Raw genomic sequence first — 15,000 nt, forward strand, 5'->3', positions numbered from 1 at the left:
CACGTGATTTTTCTCCGGAATGTCTACTAAAAACAAACAAGAAAAATGAAGGAGGCTTGTAACGTGACTTGTACTATTGTTTGAATCTCCTGAGCTACCTTTGTGACGTCATCTTTTCGGTGCCATATTGTCCCCAAGGATAGAAGCGTTGGTTATCACCGAAAAATACTAACACACACACACACACACACACACACACACACACACACACACACACACACACACACACACTCACACATACACACACACACACACACACACACACACACACACACACACACACACACACACACACACACACACACACACACACACACACACACAAGTTATACATATGTATATGAATAATTAGTGTTTGTAATCCAGGTACATACATTTTCTACAAGTTGGCCATATCTTCAACTCAGAGTCAAGTCTATTCCAAATCCAGAGAGAGAGAGAGAGAGAGAGAGAGAGAGAGAGAGAGAGAGAGAGAGAGAGAGAGAGAGAGAAAGAGAGAGAGAGCAAGGGAAGAAAAATAATGAGAAATAGAATCCACCCCAAAATAAACAAAGTAATACATAAAACAAAATTAATCAAACGAATAAAGTGAGCGAACGGGGAAGAAAGAAAAGAGGAAGAGAAATCGATTTCCTCGCCCCCCCCCCAAAGAAAAAATAAGATAAAATCTAAATAAAATGAATGAATGAGTTTATATGTGTCTTAAGTCGAGAGGGTAGTGTCTGTCTCGGAGGGACACGCGATCTAAAGCCTCTTGGCCGATGACCTCGAAAGGGATCCGATCTTATCGCTGAAGTGGTAACTGGTTGTTCTACGAGGCCGAGCAAGTGGCGCGGAATGCTAACACAGTGTTAATGTGATACGACCAGATTTCCGTGTGATACTTCCAACATGTATTCAAAGCGTGCTAACATTTGGCACGAGGGTTTGTGGCAAGGGGGTGTTCTGTGTGTCTTTGGCGATGTGATAAAGGGAGGTGTGATACACGTCCGGTACTTGGTTTCGTTATATATATATATATATATATATATATATATATATATATATATATATATATATATATATATATATATATATATATATATGAATATATATATGAATATATAAATATATATATAAAATGAATAAAAATAAAAATTAATCGGTAATAAAAACAATAATAAAAAATAATATTCAATAATAAAATCAATAATTATAAATAATAATGATAATAAATAATGATAATGATAACAATGATAATAGTAATAATAATATGATATGATAATATATGCTAATAATAATAATAATATTAATAATAATATTAATAGTAATGACAACGACGACGACGACAAACAACAACAACAACAACAACAACAACAACAACAACAACAACAACAACAACAACAACAACAACAACAACAACAACAACAACAACAACAACAACAACAACAACAACATAAAATGTTATGATGGTCCAGTGTTTAAAGTACCTGAATCGCGTCCACAGTTTCGTGGGTTCGAGTCCCGGCCGAGGACTTTCATTTATGTCAAGAATTTATATGCCTTTGCCCCCGCACACACACACACACACACACACACACACACACACACACACACACACGTCTACACTCACACTCGCCCAATCTCACCCACGAAAATAAGTGCATTATTTTTGTCGCCCACATAATCACTCTTCGATCACTCCCTTTACCCCTAATCACTCTTCGATCACTCCCTTTACCCCTAATCACTTCGATCGCTCCCTTTACCCCCAATCACTCTTCGATCACTCCCTTTACCCCAAATCACTCTTCGATCACTCTCTTTAACCCTAATCACTCTTCCATTTCTCCCTTTAACCCTAATCACTCTTCGATCACTCCCTTTCCCCCTAATCATTCTTCGATCGCTCCCTTTAACCCTAATCACTCTTCGATCACTCCCTTTACCCCTAATCACTTCGATCGCTCCCTTTACCCCTAATCACTTCGATCGCTCCCTTTACCCATAATCACTCTTCGATCACTCCCTTTAACCCTAATCACTCTTCGACCACTCCCTTTAACCCTAATCACTCTTATCACAAAAAACCCTCCTCAGACCTAGTGTAGGCCTTATGGTCTCTTGCAGTCTCCTTTATTATGTTCTTATGTAGATCAAACACACTTTATCATGTACTCCACCATGCACTTCCTGGACCACAAACTCCCTCATTGGATGCTCATGTACTCCCAGAAACTCCTTGGTAATAAAGATTCCTCCCCCAATCCGCGCACTCCATCACATATTCTCCCAAAAGCTCTACCCTCTCCCCCCCCAAACATCACCTATCCCCCCCAAATCTTTTCAGCCCCCCCTCACTCCCCTCCTACTGCCTGTCCCTTCTTAACATAAGAATCTAGGAGTGAAGGAGATTGCAAGAGGCCATAAGGCCTACACTTGGCAGTTCCATATCCCTTACTACCTGTCATTCCTATCCATGAAGTTATCTTCTCTTAAAATAATTAATTGGTTCAGAGCTTACTACATTGTTACTAATTCTATTCCATTTGTTAACCTCTCTGTTAGTAAATTAGTTCTAGCGTATTTCCTTCTTAAACCTAATATTGTCCAATTCGAATCCATTATTACGAATCCTGCCTTGATGTCATCCCTATCCATGAAGTGATCTCATCCTTCTTAAAGCTAAATGTGATTTTTTCCTCTTGGGTGGAAACTAACAAAAACGGCGAGCTGTTTGATACTTCGCGAGGCAGAGCGGAGGAGGACGAGAGGTCAGGTCGATCATGGCGGAACGCGTAGAGCTTCGGCGGGTATATAGGGTGTGAATTGTTTGAAGGTGTATGTCCTCTGAAGAAGTCCTGGTAAGAACGAAACATCAGAATAAATCCCTGACGGTTTCCTGTGTTTATCTCACCACCCTTCCACTCATCAGTCTTACATACTTCAACATTTTTTTCTCTTCTTCGGCAGAACCTCCGTTGAACCGCTTCAACCGGAGGAAATCCGTCTTCGCAGAAGCTTATGACCCAGAGGAGGATGACGACGATGGCGAAAGGGTGAGTAAAAAGAATTTCCCTTTTGTATTTAATCTTATTTTTCATTTTCTATTAGTTGACGCTTCTGGCCCAGGGTAGTGGGCGAGATGCAGGGATGACCCGTCATCCAGGAGGAGCTAAGATAAGTGGGACGGAATGGGGTGAATGGGAATGGAGTATGTGGGGATGGAATGGGTGGGAGTGGATTTTATGCCTTTGTGTTTTTGGCTACCTCCCTTGTTAGGGGGAAAGAGCCTTTGGTATATGTATGTATGTATTAGTTGAGGGAATTACACCTTTCTGTAGTGTTTTTCTTTTCTATGAGGTGATTAGAAATTATCGTTTCAATTATTTTTCAGTCTTGGGAACGCGTAAGTTTAGCAAGTGGGAGTTCAAAAGACATTTTAGATTATTCATATTCTTATTTCAAATGATTGCGTTCGCTTAAGTAGCAACAGAATGGACGGTTCATGATGGGATTCCACAGGTGTGTGTGATTTGGTGTACTGTTTGGAGGTATGTTTATAAGCTCTATGTTGATCAATGGTTTCTCACTGTGGCCGAGTGTGCAATCACATACCAAGAGAAATCACTAGTCATCCCGGGAACCAAACACCTAAGAAAGATACCAATTTACACAAACCAATAATATGTCGTTATGAGATATCCATATCATTGCTACTTTCTGGCACGCAAGGGTATTGATCAAAGCTGAGGTTATGTGTCCTCTCACAGTGCGTACGACGTGTCCTCTCCTAGTGCGTAGAATATATCCTCTCCTAGCGCGTATAATGTGCATAGATGTCATAGTCTTTTTCCCTGAGGATGACCTTTGACTGTCGAAAGACATCTTGGAGATGTAGAAGTGATAAACATCTGAAACTCTCTTCTAAAATCTTGCATAACACTCTCATGGGGCTTATTTACATACGAAAAATCTTGCAACGGTGTATATACGACTTTATGAAAAAAATATCAAAGCTGCATGATATTTTTCGACCCTTTACGTGTAGCTAGGCATATATATATAATTCGACATGTGTATACCAAACATCTCTGTTGATGCTGTTACCATGACAACAGGTAGATGTAAATATCAATTACAGAACTATCTTGGCCCACGCGTGACCCCATCTCCCGCGCATGACCCCTTCATTTCGCTTTTCGTCGTCGTCGTCTTCGTCTTCGTCTTCTTCTTCGTCTTCTTCTTCTTTTTTGAGATTATCATTTCGCTCTTTGCTTGGCTTCTTTATCGCCGTGGCAAGTTAGTCTTTTCGAAAAAAATATTTTTTTTTTATCAGCGGAACTCTAGGATATCTGTCGTGGCGTAAATAGGAGCGTCCTAGTTTCGTAAGGCACGGCCTAAGGTTCGAATCTCATAAGAGGAGGCGTTTTTTATTGTCGTTATTATTACTGTTATTATTGTCATTAACACACGCACACACACACACACACACACACACACACACACACACACACACACACACACACACACACACACACACACACACACACACACACACATGACTCGATGGCGCAGTTGGTAGAGTTACCGGCTGCCACTATGGCGGTCCGGGCGCCATGGAGTCTCTTTATTTGCATCGGCAAAGTTCGGCGGTAGGATCATCAATGAGGATCCGGGCAACCCTGCGGGGGCGGGGGCAGGTCGATAGTGTAGGAAGAAGAAGGATACGTTCTGAGGCGAGGAGTCTTCGTTAGCAGGGATCCTCCGGCTCATGAAGCTGTCGAGGGACAAGTCAGAACCGTCTTTTTTTATGCAAGGTCGAAATGAAATCGTAAAGAACGACGAAGGCCATTACCAGTTACCATTTGAAATTACCGTTACCATACTTTGGCATTATTTACCCAAAATACTGTGCCGCCTCAGTCGACACCGTCAATGTCACAAGCAGTGATTAATCTTGAAAGACGTGGAGTGGCGTCATGAAACAAAACTTATGATCCAGTGGCCAAACAATGATGATCCTTATTTCCTCATTGCATAAATCTGACTTTTCATTTTCTGAAAATTTCTTAAAGAATGCGACTTTTCATTCCCTGAAAATTTCTTAAAGAATGCGACTTTTCACTCTAAAAATTTCGTGAAGAATGCGACTTTTCACTGAAAATTTCTGAAAGAATGCGACTTTTTACTTTCTGAAATTTTCTTAAAGAATGCGACTTTTCACTGAAAATTTCTTAAAGGATGCGACTATAGATCCCGCTGTTTTTTACGTCTGCACAAGTTTCATTCAGCTGAATGAAAGGGCCTGGTTACAGCCAAAATGAACGTAAAAGTAAAATATAAAATCCATATGATAATCACATCACCAACATCATCATCATCATCGTCTTCATCGTCATAGTCATCGTCAATATTGTAGTTATATTTATTTGTTATTTGTCTTAAAATACTTGGCAAATGGAATGTAACCGTATAATATGGAATGGACTAGTAAAGTGTGGAATGGGGGCAGTGGAAATGGAGTAGAGTAGATTATGGAATGGAATACAGAATGTGAGAGAACGGCAAAGAGAGGGTGTAAAAAAAGATGGACAACGAAACGGAATGGAATGCAATGCTATGAAATATAGAATTTGGAATGGAAGGGAGACACGAAAAGGAACGGAATGAGATGGAACAGAAATAGACTGACCCGACACTTCCCTAAGCTGACGTGAATTGATGCAAATTGACCTGAATGGGCCTGACTCTAAACTGGCTTGAACTGACCTGTTCCTAAAGTGACCTGAGCCGACCTGATATGGACTGGAATGTGGGGCATGAGCCGGTGCCCAGGGGACCGTCTTGGAACGCGGCCTCCATTCTTAACGGGCACGGGGGAGGAGGGAAGAGGGGGAAAGGGGGCGGGGGAGGGGGAGAGAGGGGAGAGAGGGGTGTGGGAGAGGGGGAAAGGGGAGAGGGGATAGGGGGAGAGGGGGAGAGGGGGGAGAAGGAGAGAGAGAGAGGGAGGGGGATAGGGGGGAAGGGGAGAGTGGGAGGCACTTGTATAGTGTCGTTAATGGGCACAAATGATTACGTGGGAGGAAGATTCAGGAGGAGGAAGAGAGAGAAAGAGAGGATTGAGGAAGTGAAGGAGGGGGTTAATGTAAATTAAAAGAGAAAGGTGGGAGAGATGAAGGAAGAGAGAGAAGGGAGAGAGAGAGAGAGAGAAGAGAAGAGAGAGAGAGAGGAAAAGACAGGAAGAAAAGAGGAAAAGAAGAGGAGAGACGGAGGAAGAAAGAGAGAGAAATGGAGAAGGGAGGGGGAGACTGATTGACTGATACTAATGTGTGTGTGTGTGTGTGTGTGTGTGTGTGTGTGTGTGTGTGTGTGTGTGTGTGTGTGTGTGTGTGTGTGTGTGTGTGTGTGTGTGTGTGTGTGTGTGTGTGTGTGTGTGTGTGTGTGCGTGCGTGTGTGTATGCGTGTACCTACTAAATAAATACCACATTCTGGAGACAATTCCACTGGTAGTTTAAACGAAAGACCTGTAGATCAGATGTGGGAAATATTTCAAAATACGCTCACTAAGATGATTCAAACTTACATTCCTTTTAAGGACAGACGTCCCCCAAATCAGGCTCGCCCAAAGTGGCTCGACAAAGAAACTGAAAAAAGTATTGCTAAAAAGAGACAGGCTTATAAGAAATATAAGTGCTCGGGTGCATCTAATGACTATCAAAGTTATGTATCAATACAGAGAGATTTAAAAAAGACAATAAGAAAAAGAAAACGACAATACGAAATTGATATCGCTGATAAATCCAAAGAGAATCCCAAAGAATTCTATAGTTACATTTGAGATTAAAAGGTTGTTAGGAATCACATTGGTCCACTATTATCTGCTGACGGTCAACTTGAATATTCAAATGAAGGAATGTGTAATATCTTAAACAATTATTTTAGCTCGGTATTCGTAAACGAAACACCTCAAAGTGAATTCCAAACTGAAACCTGTGAAAAGTCTGGGGTAAACTTACTCACTACGGTAAATATAACAAAAGAAAAAATTAAAAGGTGTATAGACAAACTCAAAGTTAATAAAACACCAGGGCCCGACGGTTGGCATCCAAGAATCTTAAAGGAAATAAAAAATGAGATTGTTGTTCCATTAGAAATTATTTTCAAGAAATCCATCATATCCGGAGATGTCCCAAGAGAATGGAAGCTAGCTAACGTTACTCCCATATTCAAAAAAGGTGACAAAAAGAAACCAAATAACTATAGGCCTATAAGTTTGACTTCAATCGTAGGAAAAATAATGGAAACTATCATCAGAGATGCTATCGAACATCATTTAGAAAGTAACCGTTTGATAAATGATAGCCAGCATGGTTTCAGACGGAAACGTTCTTGCGTGACTAACTTACTCGAATTCTACAACACAGTTATCTCGAATTATGACAAAAGAAACAATATAGATTTAATATATCTAGACTTTGCAAAAGCTTTTGATACCGTCCCACACGAAAGACTACTTACTAAATTAGCTTTGCATGGAATAAGTGGTAGCCTATTAGGTTGGACTAGTAATTGGTTGAATGGTCGAAAACAGAGAGTTGTTTTAAATGGAAAAACTTCTGGATGGAAAAGTGTTGCAAGTGGAGTTCCTCAGGGTTCCGTTCTTGGGCCACTTCTATTCATAGTATATATATAAATGATATAGACCATGGACTAAAATCTACTGTTTCCAAATTTGCTGATGATACAAAACTGTGCGGAGTGGCAAATGATCACTCAAACCAATTAGATATTCAAGAAGATTTAGATCAATTACAGCAATGGTCTGAAAAGTGGCTAATGAAATTTAACACAAGTAAATGCAAGGTAATGCACATAGGTAAAAATAACAGTAAGTACGATTACAAGTTATTTGGTAATTCGTTAACAAAAGTGGATAGTGAAAAAGATCTCGGCGTAATTATCAGTAACGACCTCAAATCATCCAAGCAGTGTATTTCAGCCTCTGAGAAAACAAATAAGATTCTGGGACTGATTGCGCGATCTTTTGATTTCAAAAGTCCATCACTCATTAACAAGCTATATAAATCGTTAGTTCGTCCACATTTGGAATATGCTGTTTCCGTATGGTCACCGAATCTCATTAAAGACATTGACAGACTGGAAAAAGTACAACGGCGAGCCACAAAACTGATTCCAAATATCAAAAATAAATCATACGAAAATCGAATAAAACACATGAATCTGTTTTCCCTAAAAAAGCGTAGACTCAGAGGTGACTTGATACAGGTCTTTAAGATTTTAAAGGGAATTGACAACATCAAAAGTGACAAATTTTCACATTGAATGAGAATCAGACAAGAAACAATGGTCTCAAACTATCCGGAAATAGATTCAATTTGGAAGTAGGTAGAAACAACTTTGCCAACCGTGTAGTAAATGAATGGAATAAACTTCCTGCACAGGTAGTGCAATGTAGTTCAGTTCGAAGCTTTAAGAATCAGTTAGATAAATACCTAAGCAAGATGCTGTCATGATTATAATTTATCTTATATTATTTGCTTTTGTTTTGTTATCATTTGTCTGTCTGATTTTCATTTATTATTAGTTATATGTCAATTTATTATTATTTACTATTTACCTGTTTGTTTATTATTCAACTATACCTATGCATTTATTTATGTATTTTATTTGTTATTTACATTATTATAGTTTTTATTTATTGTTTTATTATTAATATGATTTTTTTTTCGCATCCGACCTAGATATGGATCAAAAGGTCTCCTGTCGGCATGCTCCGCCTTTGTAATCCTTTGTAATCCTTATATAAATTCCACGTGGCGAACGAAATTATTTTCCCCACGTGGGGCAGACGAGCGTTGAAGCGTCCATGTTTTGCCCCTTTGAGTGCCGACTGACACGGAGATGAACAAAATCACCTGACGGCAAAAGGAACTAGAGGAAATGTACCACCCGGTGAGGAAGGATGGTGATGATGCCGGTAACGAATCGACGGTAAAAGTCGACGGTAAATGTCGACGGTATAAAGCCGCGTTGGTGGGATGATGATGATGATGATGATGATGATGATGATGATGATGATGATGATGATGATGATGATGATGATGATGATGATGATGATGATGATGATGATGATGATGATGATGATGATGATGATGATGATGATGATGATGATGATGATGATGATGATGATGATGATGATGATGATGATGATGATGATGATGATGATGATGATGATGATGATGATTGTTGTTGTTGTTGTGGTAGCGATAGTAAGAAAGGAAAAGTTAGGATGCTTGAAAGGAGAAAGAAGGGAAGAAAAATGAAATTATTGGAAAAAGGGAAGGACAAGGATTTTTTTCTTTTTTTCTTTTTTAATGAAGAAACAAAGAGGGAGGGAAGGGGAGGACACAAAAATATTCACACACAGACAGACAAAGGCACAACCAAACAGGCTCAGGCATATGGTTAGATACTGTATATAGTTAAACACATACTGTACAGACACACAGACATACATACAGACATAAATTGCGGCTGGGCAGATAAAGCAGCTGAAAGGAGGAAGAGGATGATGATGAAGAGGAAGAGGAGGAGGATGAAGAAGAAGAGGAGAAGGAAGAAGAGGAGGAAGAAGAGGAGGAAGAAGAGGAGGAGGAAGAGGAAGAGAAGGAGAAGGAAGAGGAGGTGGAGGAGGAGGAAGAGGAAGAGGAGAAGGAAGAGGAGGTGGAGAAGGAGGAAGAGGTGGAGAAAGAGAAAGAGAAGGAAGAGGAAGAGGAAGAGGAAGACAAAGCCAAAGCTAGAAAAGTAAAAGGAACCCGGAGAGAAATGATAAAAGAGAAACTAGGAAGAGGGAGAGAGTTAGAGAAGGAAAACCGGTGGGAGGGGAAGGGGTGAGAGTGAGAGGAGGTCGGGGCTCGGATGACGTCACGGGGGCAAATCGATTGGCGCTCATTGGCTGCAGCAGAAGTCCTTCCTGATTGGCTCGTATTGTTCTCCTGAAGTACTTGTTTGCCTACCTGGGGGACTTCACTAGTACTCTACCTGTCCTCCTGGGCCATATGGTTGTGTGTGTGTGTGTGTGTGTGTGTGTGTGTGTGTGTGTGTGTGTGTGTGTGTGTGTGTGTGTGTGTGTGTGTGTGTGTGTGTGTGTGTGTGTGTGTGTGTGTGTGTGTGTGTGTGTGTGTGTGTGTGTGTGTGTGTCTGTGTTTGTGTGTGTGTGTGTGTGTGTGTGCGCGTGCGTGCGCGCATATGTGTTAATGGGTATGCGTGTGTGTGTGTGTGTGTGTGTGTGTGTGTGTGTGTGTGTGTGTGTGTGTGTGTGTGTGTGTGTGTGTGTGTGTGTGTGTGTGTGTGTGTGTGTCTCACTTAGGAAAACCTCTTTGACTCCAAAGACCACAAAATCTCGACTGAATAAAATCACCTGCCGGCAGCAAATCCTCTTTGTTCAAACCTTTCGCGTTCATTTGTGTTCTTGTGAACAACTTGTGGGTTCACTACTGACGTGCGCATGCGCAGGGGGAGGGCGGAGAGCTCTCCCCGGGCTCTAATAAAATCACCTGACGGCACCTAAAGCTATTTTCCTGTTGTCGCCAGACGATTTTATTCAACGGCGCTAGCCTCCCCATAGTGAAGGGTTTGGATCGCACGTTCGCGTAGGAAGAACGTGGATCACGTTCATGTGAACGTGATCGTCGTTTTCCTCTTCACGTGGTTTAGGTTTAACACTCTCATTGCGATAACGCCCCGGGGAAGGGCTCAGTAGATTTCATTCCATGGTCCTTTCCCCTTCCCTCTTCTCCCCATCCCCTCCCCTTCCCTTTCCTTTCCTTCCCTTCCTTTCCTTTCCCTTTCCTTCCATCCCCTTCTTTCTCATCTCCTTCCTTTCCTTTCCCTTCTTTCTCCTCGCCTTCCCTTCCCCTCCCTCCCCTTCTGTCTCCTCTCCTTCCCTTTCCTCCCCTTCTCCCCCTGTTTCTCCTTCCCTTCCTTTCCCTTCCCTTTCCCTTCCTTCCCTCCCCCCTCCCCCTATTTCTCCTTCCCTTCCTTTCCCTTCCCTTTACCTTCCTTCCCTCCCCCCTCCCCCTATTTCTCCTTCCCTTCCTTTCCCATCCCTTCCCTTCCCTTGTACCTTCTCCTTCCTCTTCCTTCTCCAACCACGGTTTAAAAAAAAAAAAAAAAAATCTTTGTCATTCTGTTTCTCCCTTCCTTCTCCCCTCTCCTCCCCCCACATTCTCCCCAACTCCCATATAACTCCATCAAATCCTATTCATTCCACTCCCCGTCCACTTCCAAAACCCCTTCACTCCCATGATCTGATTCCCTCCATCTTCCTCCCAGCTTCATTCGCATGTAACAACACTCCCCTCCCCTCTCCCCTCTCTTCCCTCCCCTCTCTTCCCTCCCCTCTCTTCTCTTCATTTACTCTTTTATCCTCTTACTCCCATCCCCCTCCCCTCTCCCCTCTCCCCTCTTCCCTCCCCTCTCTTTACTTTACTCTTTTATCCCCTCACTCCCATCCCCTTCCCTCCCCTCTCTTCCCTTCATTTACTCTTTTATCCCCACACTCTCATCCCCTTCCCTCCCCTCTCCCCTCTTCCCTCCCCTCTCCCCTCTTCCCTCCCCTCTCTTCCCTTCATTCACTCTTTTATCACCTCACTCTCATCCCCTTCCTCCCCTCTCCCCTCTTCCCTCCCCTTTCTTCCCTTCATTTACTCTTTTATCCCCTCACTCCCATCCCCTTCCCTTCCCTCTCCCCTCCCCCTCCCCCTCCCCCTCCCCTCCCCTTTCTTCCCTTCATTTACTCTTTTATCCCCTTCCCTCCCCTCTCCCCTCTCTTCCCTCCCCTCTCTTCCCTTCATTTACTCTTTTATCCTCTCACTAACATCCCCTTCCCTCCCCTCTCCCCCTCCCCTCTTCCCTCTCTTCCCTTCATTTACCCTTTTAGCCCCTCACTCCCATCCCCTTCCCTCCCCTCTCCCCTCTCCCATTCCCCTCTCTTCCCTTCACTTACCCTTTTATCCCCTCACTCCCATCCCCTTCCCTCCCCTTCCCCCCCTTTCTTTCCTCCTCCTTCCCTCCCTTCCATTCCCCTTCCCCCTTCTGTTCCCTTCTCCTTCATTCACTTCACATCTTTTCATTTCCCTTCCCCTCTTTTTACCTTTCCTCCCCTCCTCCCTCACCCTCTTTCCTCCTCTCCTCTCCTTCCTTCCCTTCCCCTCTTTTTATCTTTCCTCCCCTCCTCTCTCCCCCTCTTTCCTCCTCTCCTCTTTCCTCCTCTCCTCTTTCCTCCCCTCCCTCCCCCTCCTCTTTCCTCCTCTCCTCTTCCCTCCCCTCCTCTTTCCTCCCCTCCTCCCTCCCCCTCTTTCCTCCTCTTCTCCCTCCCCCTCCTCGTCTTCCCACTCCTCTCTCCCCCTCCTCGTCTTCCCACTCCTCTCTCCCCCTCCTCTTTCCTCTCTTCCTCCCTCTCCCTCCTCTTTCCTCCCCTCCTCTTTCCTCCCCCTCCTCTTTCCTTCTCTCCTCTTTCCTCCCCCTCCTCTTTCCTCCCCTCCTCCCACCCCTCCTCCCTCCCCTCCTCCCTCCCCTCCTCCCTCCTCCTCGCCTTCCCACTCCCATGTTGTTGCAACTCAGTGCTCAGAGCAATGCCGCCTCAGGGGAAGAAGGCAGTTTCTGTTGAGGAGGAAGAGGAGGAGGAGGAGGAGGAGGAAGAGGAGGAGGGTTGGCGCAGGATTGGCCTCGGGCAAGGAGCGGGTAACCAGAGAAGGGGGGAGACCATTGCCGTTGTTGTTGTAAATTTAGTTGTTGTAGTTTTGTCATGGTTGTAGTTGTAGTTGTAACTGAGGGTTTTAGCTGTTGGTTTAACTGTAGTTTTAGTTGTATGTTTAGTTGTAGTTTTAGATGAAAGATGCAGTTTTCAGCGTAGTGGTTGTAATTATTGTAATTGTTGTTGTGGTTGTAGTTATAGTGATTGTATTAGTAGCGACTATATTTGTAGTGAATGTAATTGTAGCCGTTGTAGTTGTAGTCTTTGTAATTGTAGCCAATGTAGTTCTAGCCAACGTAGTTCTAATGCTGTTCTAGCCAATGTAGTTCTAGACAATCTAGTTCTAGACAATGCTGTTCTAGCCAATGTTGTTCTAGACAATGTAGTTCTAGCCAATGTTGTTCTAGACAATGTAGTTCTAATGCTGTTCTAGCCAATGTAGTTCTAATGCTGTTCTAGCCAATGTAGTTCTAATGCTGTTCTAGCCAATGTAGTTCTAGCCAATGAAGTTCTAATGCTGTTCTAGCCAATGTTGTTCTAGCCAATGTAGTTCTAATGCTGTTCTAGCCAATGTAGTTCTAATGTTGTTGTAGCCAATGTAGTTCTAGCCAATGCTGTTCTAGCCAATGTAGTTCTAGCCAATGTAGTTCTAATGCTGTTCTCGCCAATGTAGTTCTAGACAATGTAGTTCTAGCTAGCCAATGCTGTTCTAGCCAATATTGTTCTAGCCAATGCTGTTCTAATGCTGTTCTAGCCAATGTGGTTCTAGACAATGTAGTTTTAGCCAATGTAGTTCTAGCCAATGCTGTTCTAGCCAATATTGTTCTAGCCCCTGTAGTTGTAGTCACAGTGATTAGTAAGTGTAGTCATTGTAGTTGTTATTAAAATCACAGGCGTTGTAGTTGTAGTCACTGTTGTTATAGATGACGTGAATACTGTCGCTAATATTGCAGGTTGTCTGACACCAGCAGACTCAGATGTGTTGAAGATGTTAGGGATCTCCAACAATGATGGAGGACTGGGTGGGGGAGAAAGGGGGCGGGGTCTCCAGCAATGAGAGCGAGCCAGAGCCGGTTTGCAACATTGAGTGCAACATTGCCCAAGGGTAAAGTGAACGAAAAGGGGGGTTGGGGGGTTGGGGGAGGGTGGCGAAAGAGTGGTGTTGGAGATGGTGGTAGTGTTGGAGATGTTGTTGGAGATGGTGGTGGAGATGGTGAAGGAGTTGATTAGAATTCATTCTAAACACAATTGCTCGAATAACAAAGATTATACATGCAGATAGAAGGATGAGAAACACACACGCACGCACGCACGTACACACACACACACACACACACACACACACACACACACACACACACACACACACACACACACACACACACACACACACGTGTACACACACACGTACACACACACACACACACACACAAACACACACACACACGTGGTCATGGTCTGATTGGTTTGATGAGTGGCCTTGACTGGTCAGTGGTCACAGATTAACGATGGAGTAGAGTTTGGAAGAGACATTGGTAACCATTTCCTCGTACCAGACTGTCTTCATCGAGGCCAGGGGGGGGAGGAGTCTTGCATATACGAAGAAGAAACCCGTCACTAAGTTTCTGTAATTATGTCCTAACTTGTGGCTTAAAGTGCTGGAGGCTTTGTAATGAGTGTCTTTAGGTTACATAATGGCTGTGTTCTGTAATGATTCTCCTGTAATGACAGTGTGATGCAATGACTGTGTCCTGAGTTGGTTGTGTCCTTTGGGGTCTGTGTCCTTGTGTGTGTCCTCCGTTTCTGTCTTTCACGTACGTGTCTGTGTCTAACGTCCCTGTGTCTACTCCATCACGGCTAAGAAGCCTTGGAATCCCATTAGAGGAATAAAATCTCACGCTAAGATGAATTGGATAATTTAAAAGAAGTCTTCAAACCTGATGACTCCGTTATGCCGGTTAGCGTGGGAGATGTAAAGGTTTAGTGGATAGAGCGACCGGCTGATCACGGAACATATATCCATGAAGTGTACGTTATAGAGGTGGATACCAGATGGATAATAGTGGATATCGGCCGATCTTTAGTTGAAGATCTGAAAAAAAAAAGAAAAAAAAAAAAAAATAATAATAATAATAATAATAATCTATTTCTCCAGGGTTTGACTCCCTCTCACCCCACCGAAAAAATAGTAATATTAATAATAAATGAATAAGTAAATAAATGATAAAATAAATGTTACC

The 15,000-nt window shown here is 42.9% G+C and overlaps 1 protein-coding gene across 7 annotated transcripts in view; it reads left to right on the forward strand.

Annotated features, from left to right (window-relative positions):
• The window catches only part of Pka-R2 (cAMP-dependent protein kinase type II regulatory subunit), a 504,771-nt gene that overhangs the window by 412,163 nt on the left and 77,608 nt on the right, over positions 1-15,000 (forward strand). For all 7 annotated transcript variants that reach the window (XM_076185008.1, XM_076185006.1, XM_076185013.1 and 4 more), the window contains one exon: positions 2,953-3,038. In XM_076185008.1, coding sequence (XP_076041123.1) covers positions 2,953-3,038 — 86 coding nt within the window. The remainder of the gene's footprint in view (positions 1-2,952; positions 3,039-15,000) is intronic.

This window comes from Oratosquilla oratoria, chromosome 5 (assembly GCF_046742065.1).
Source record: "Oratosquilla oratoria isolate Oo_2021 chromosome 5, ASM4674206v1, whole genome shotgun sequence".
NCBI classification, from domain to species: Eukaryota; Metazoa; Arthropoda; class Malacostraca; order Stomatopoda; family Squillidae; genus Oratosquilla; species Oratosquilla oratoria.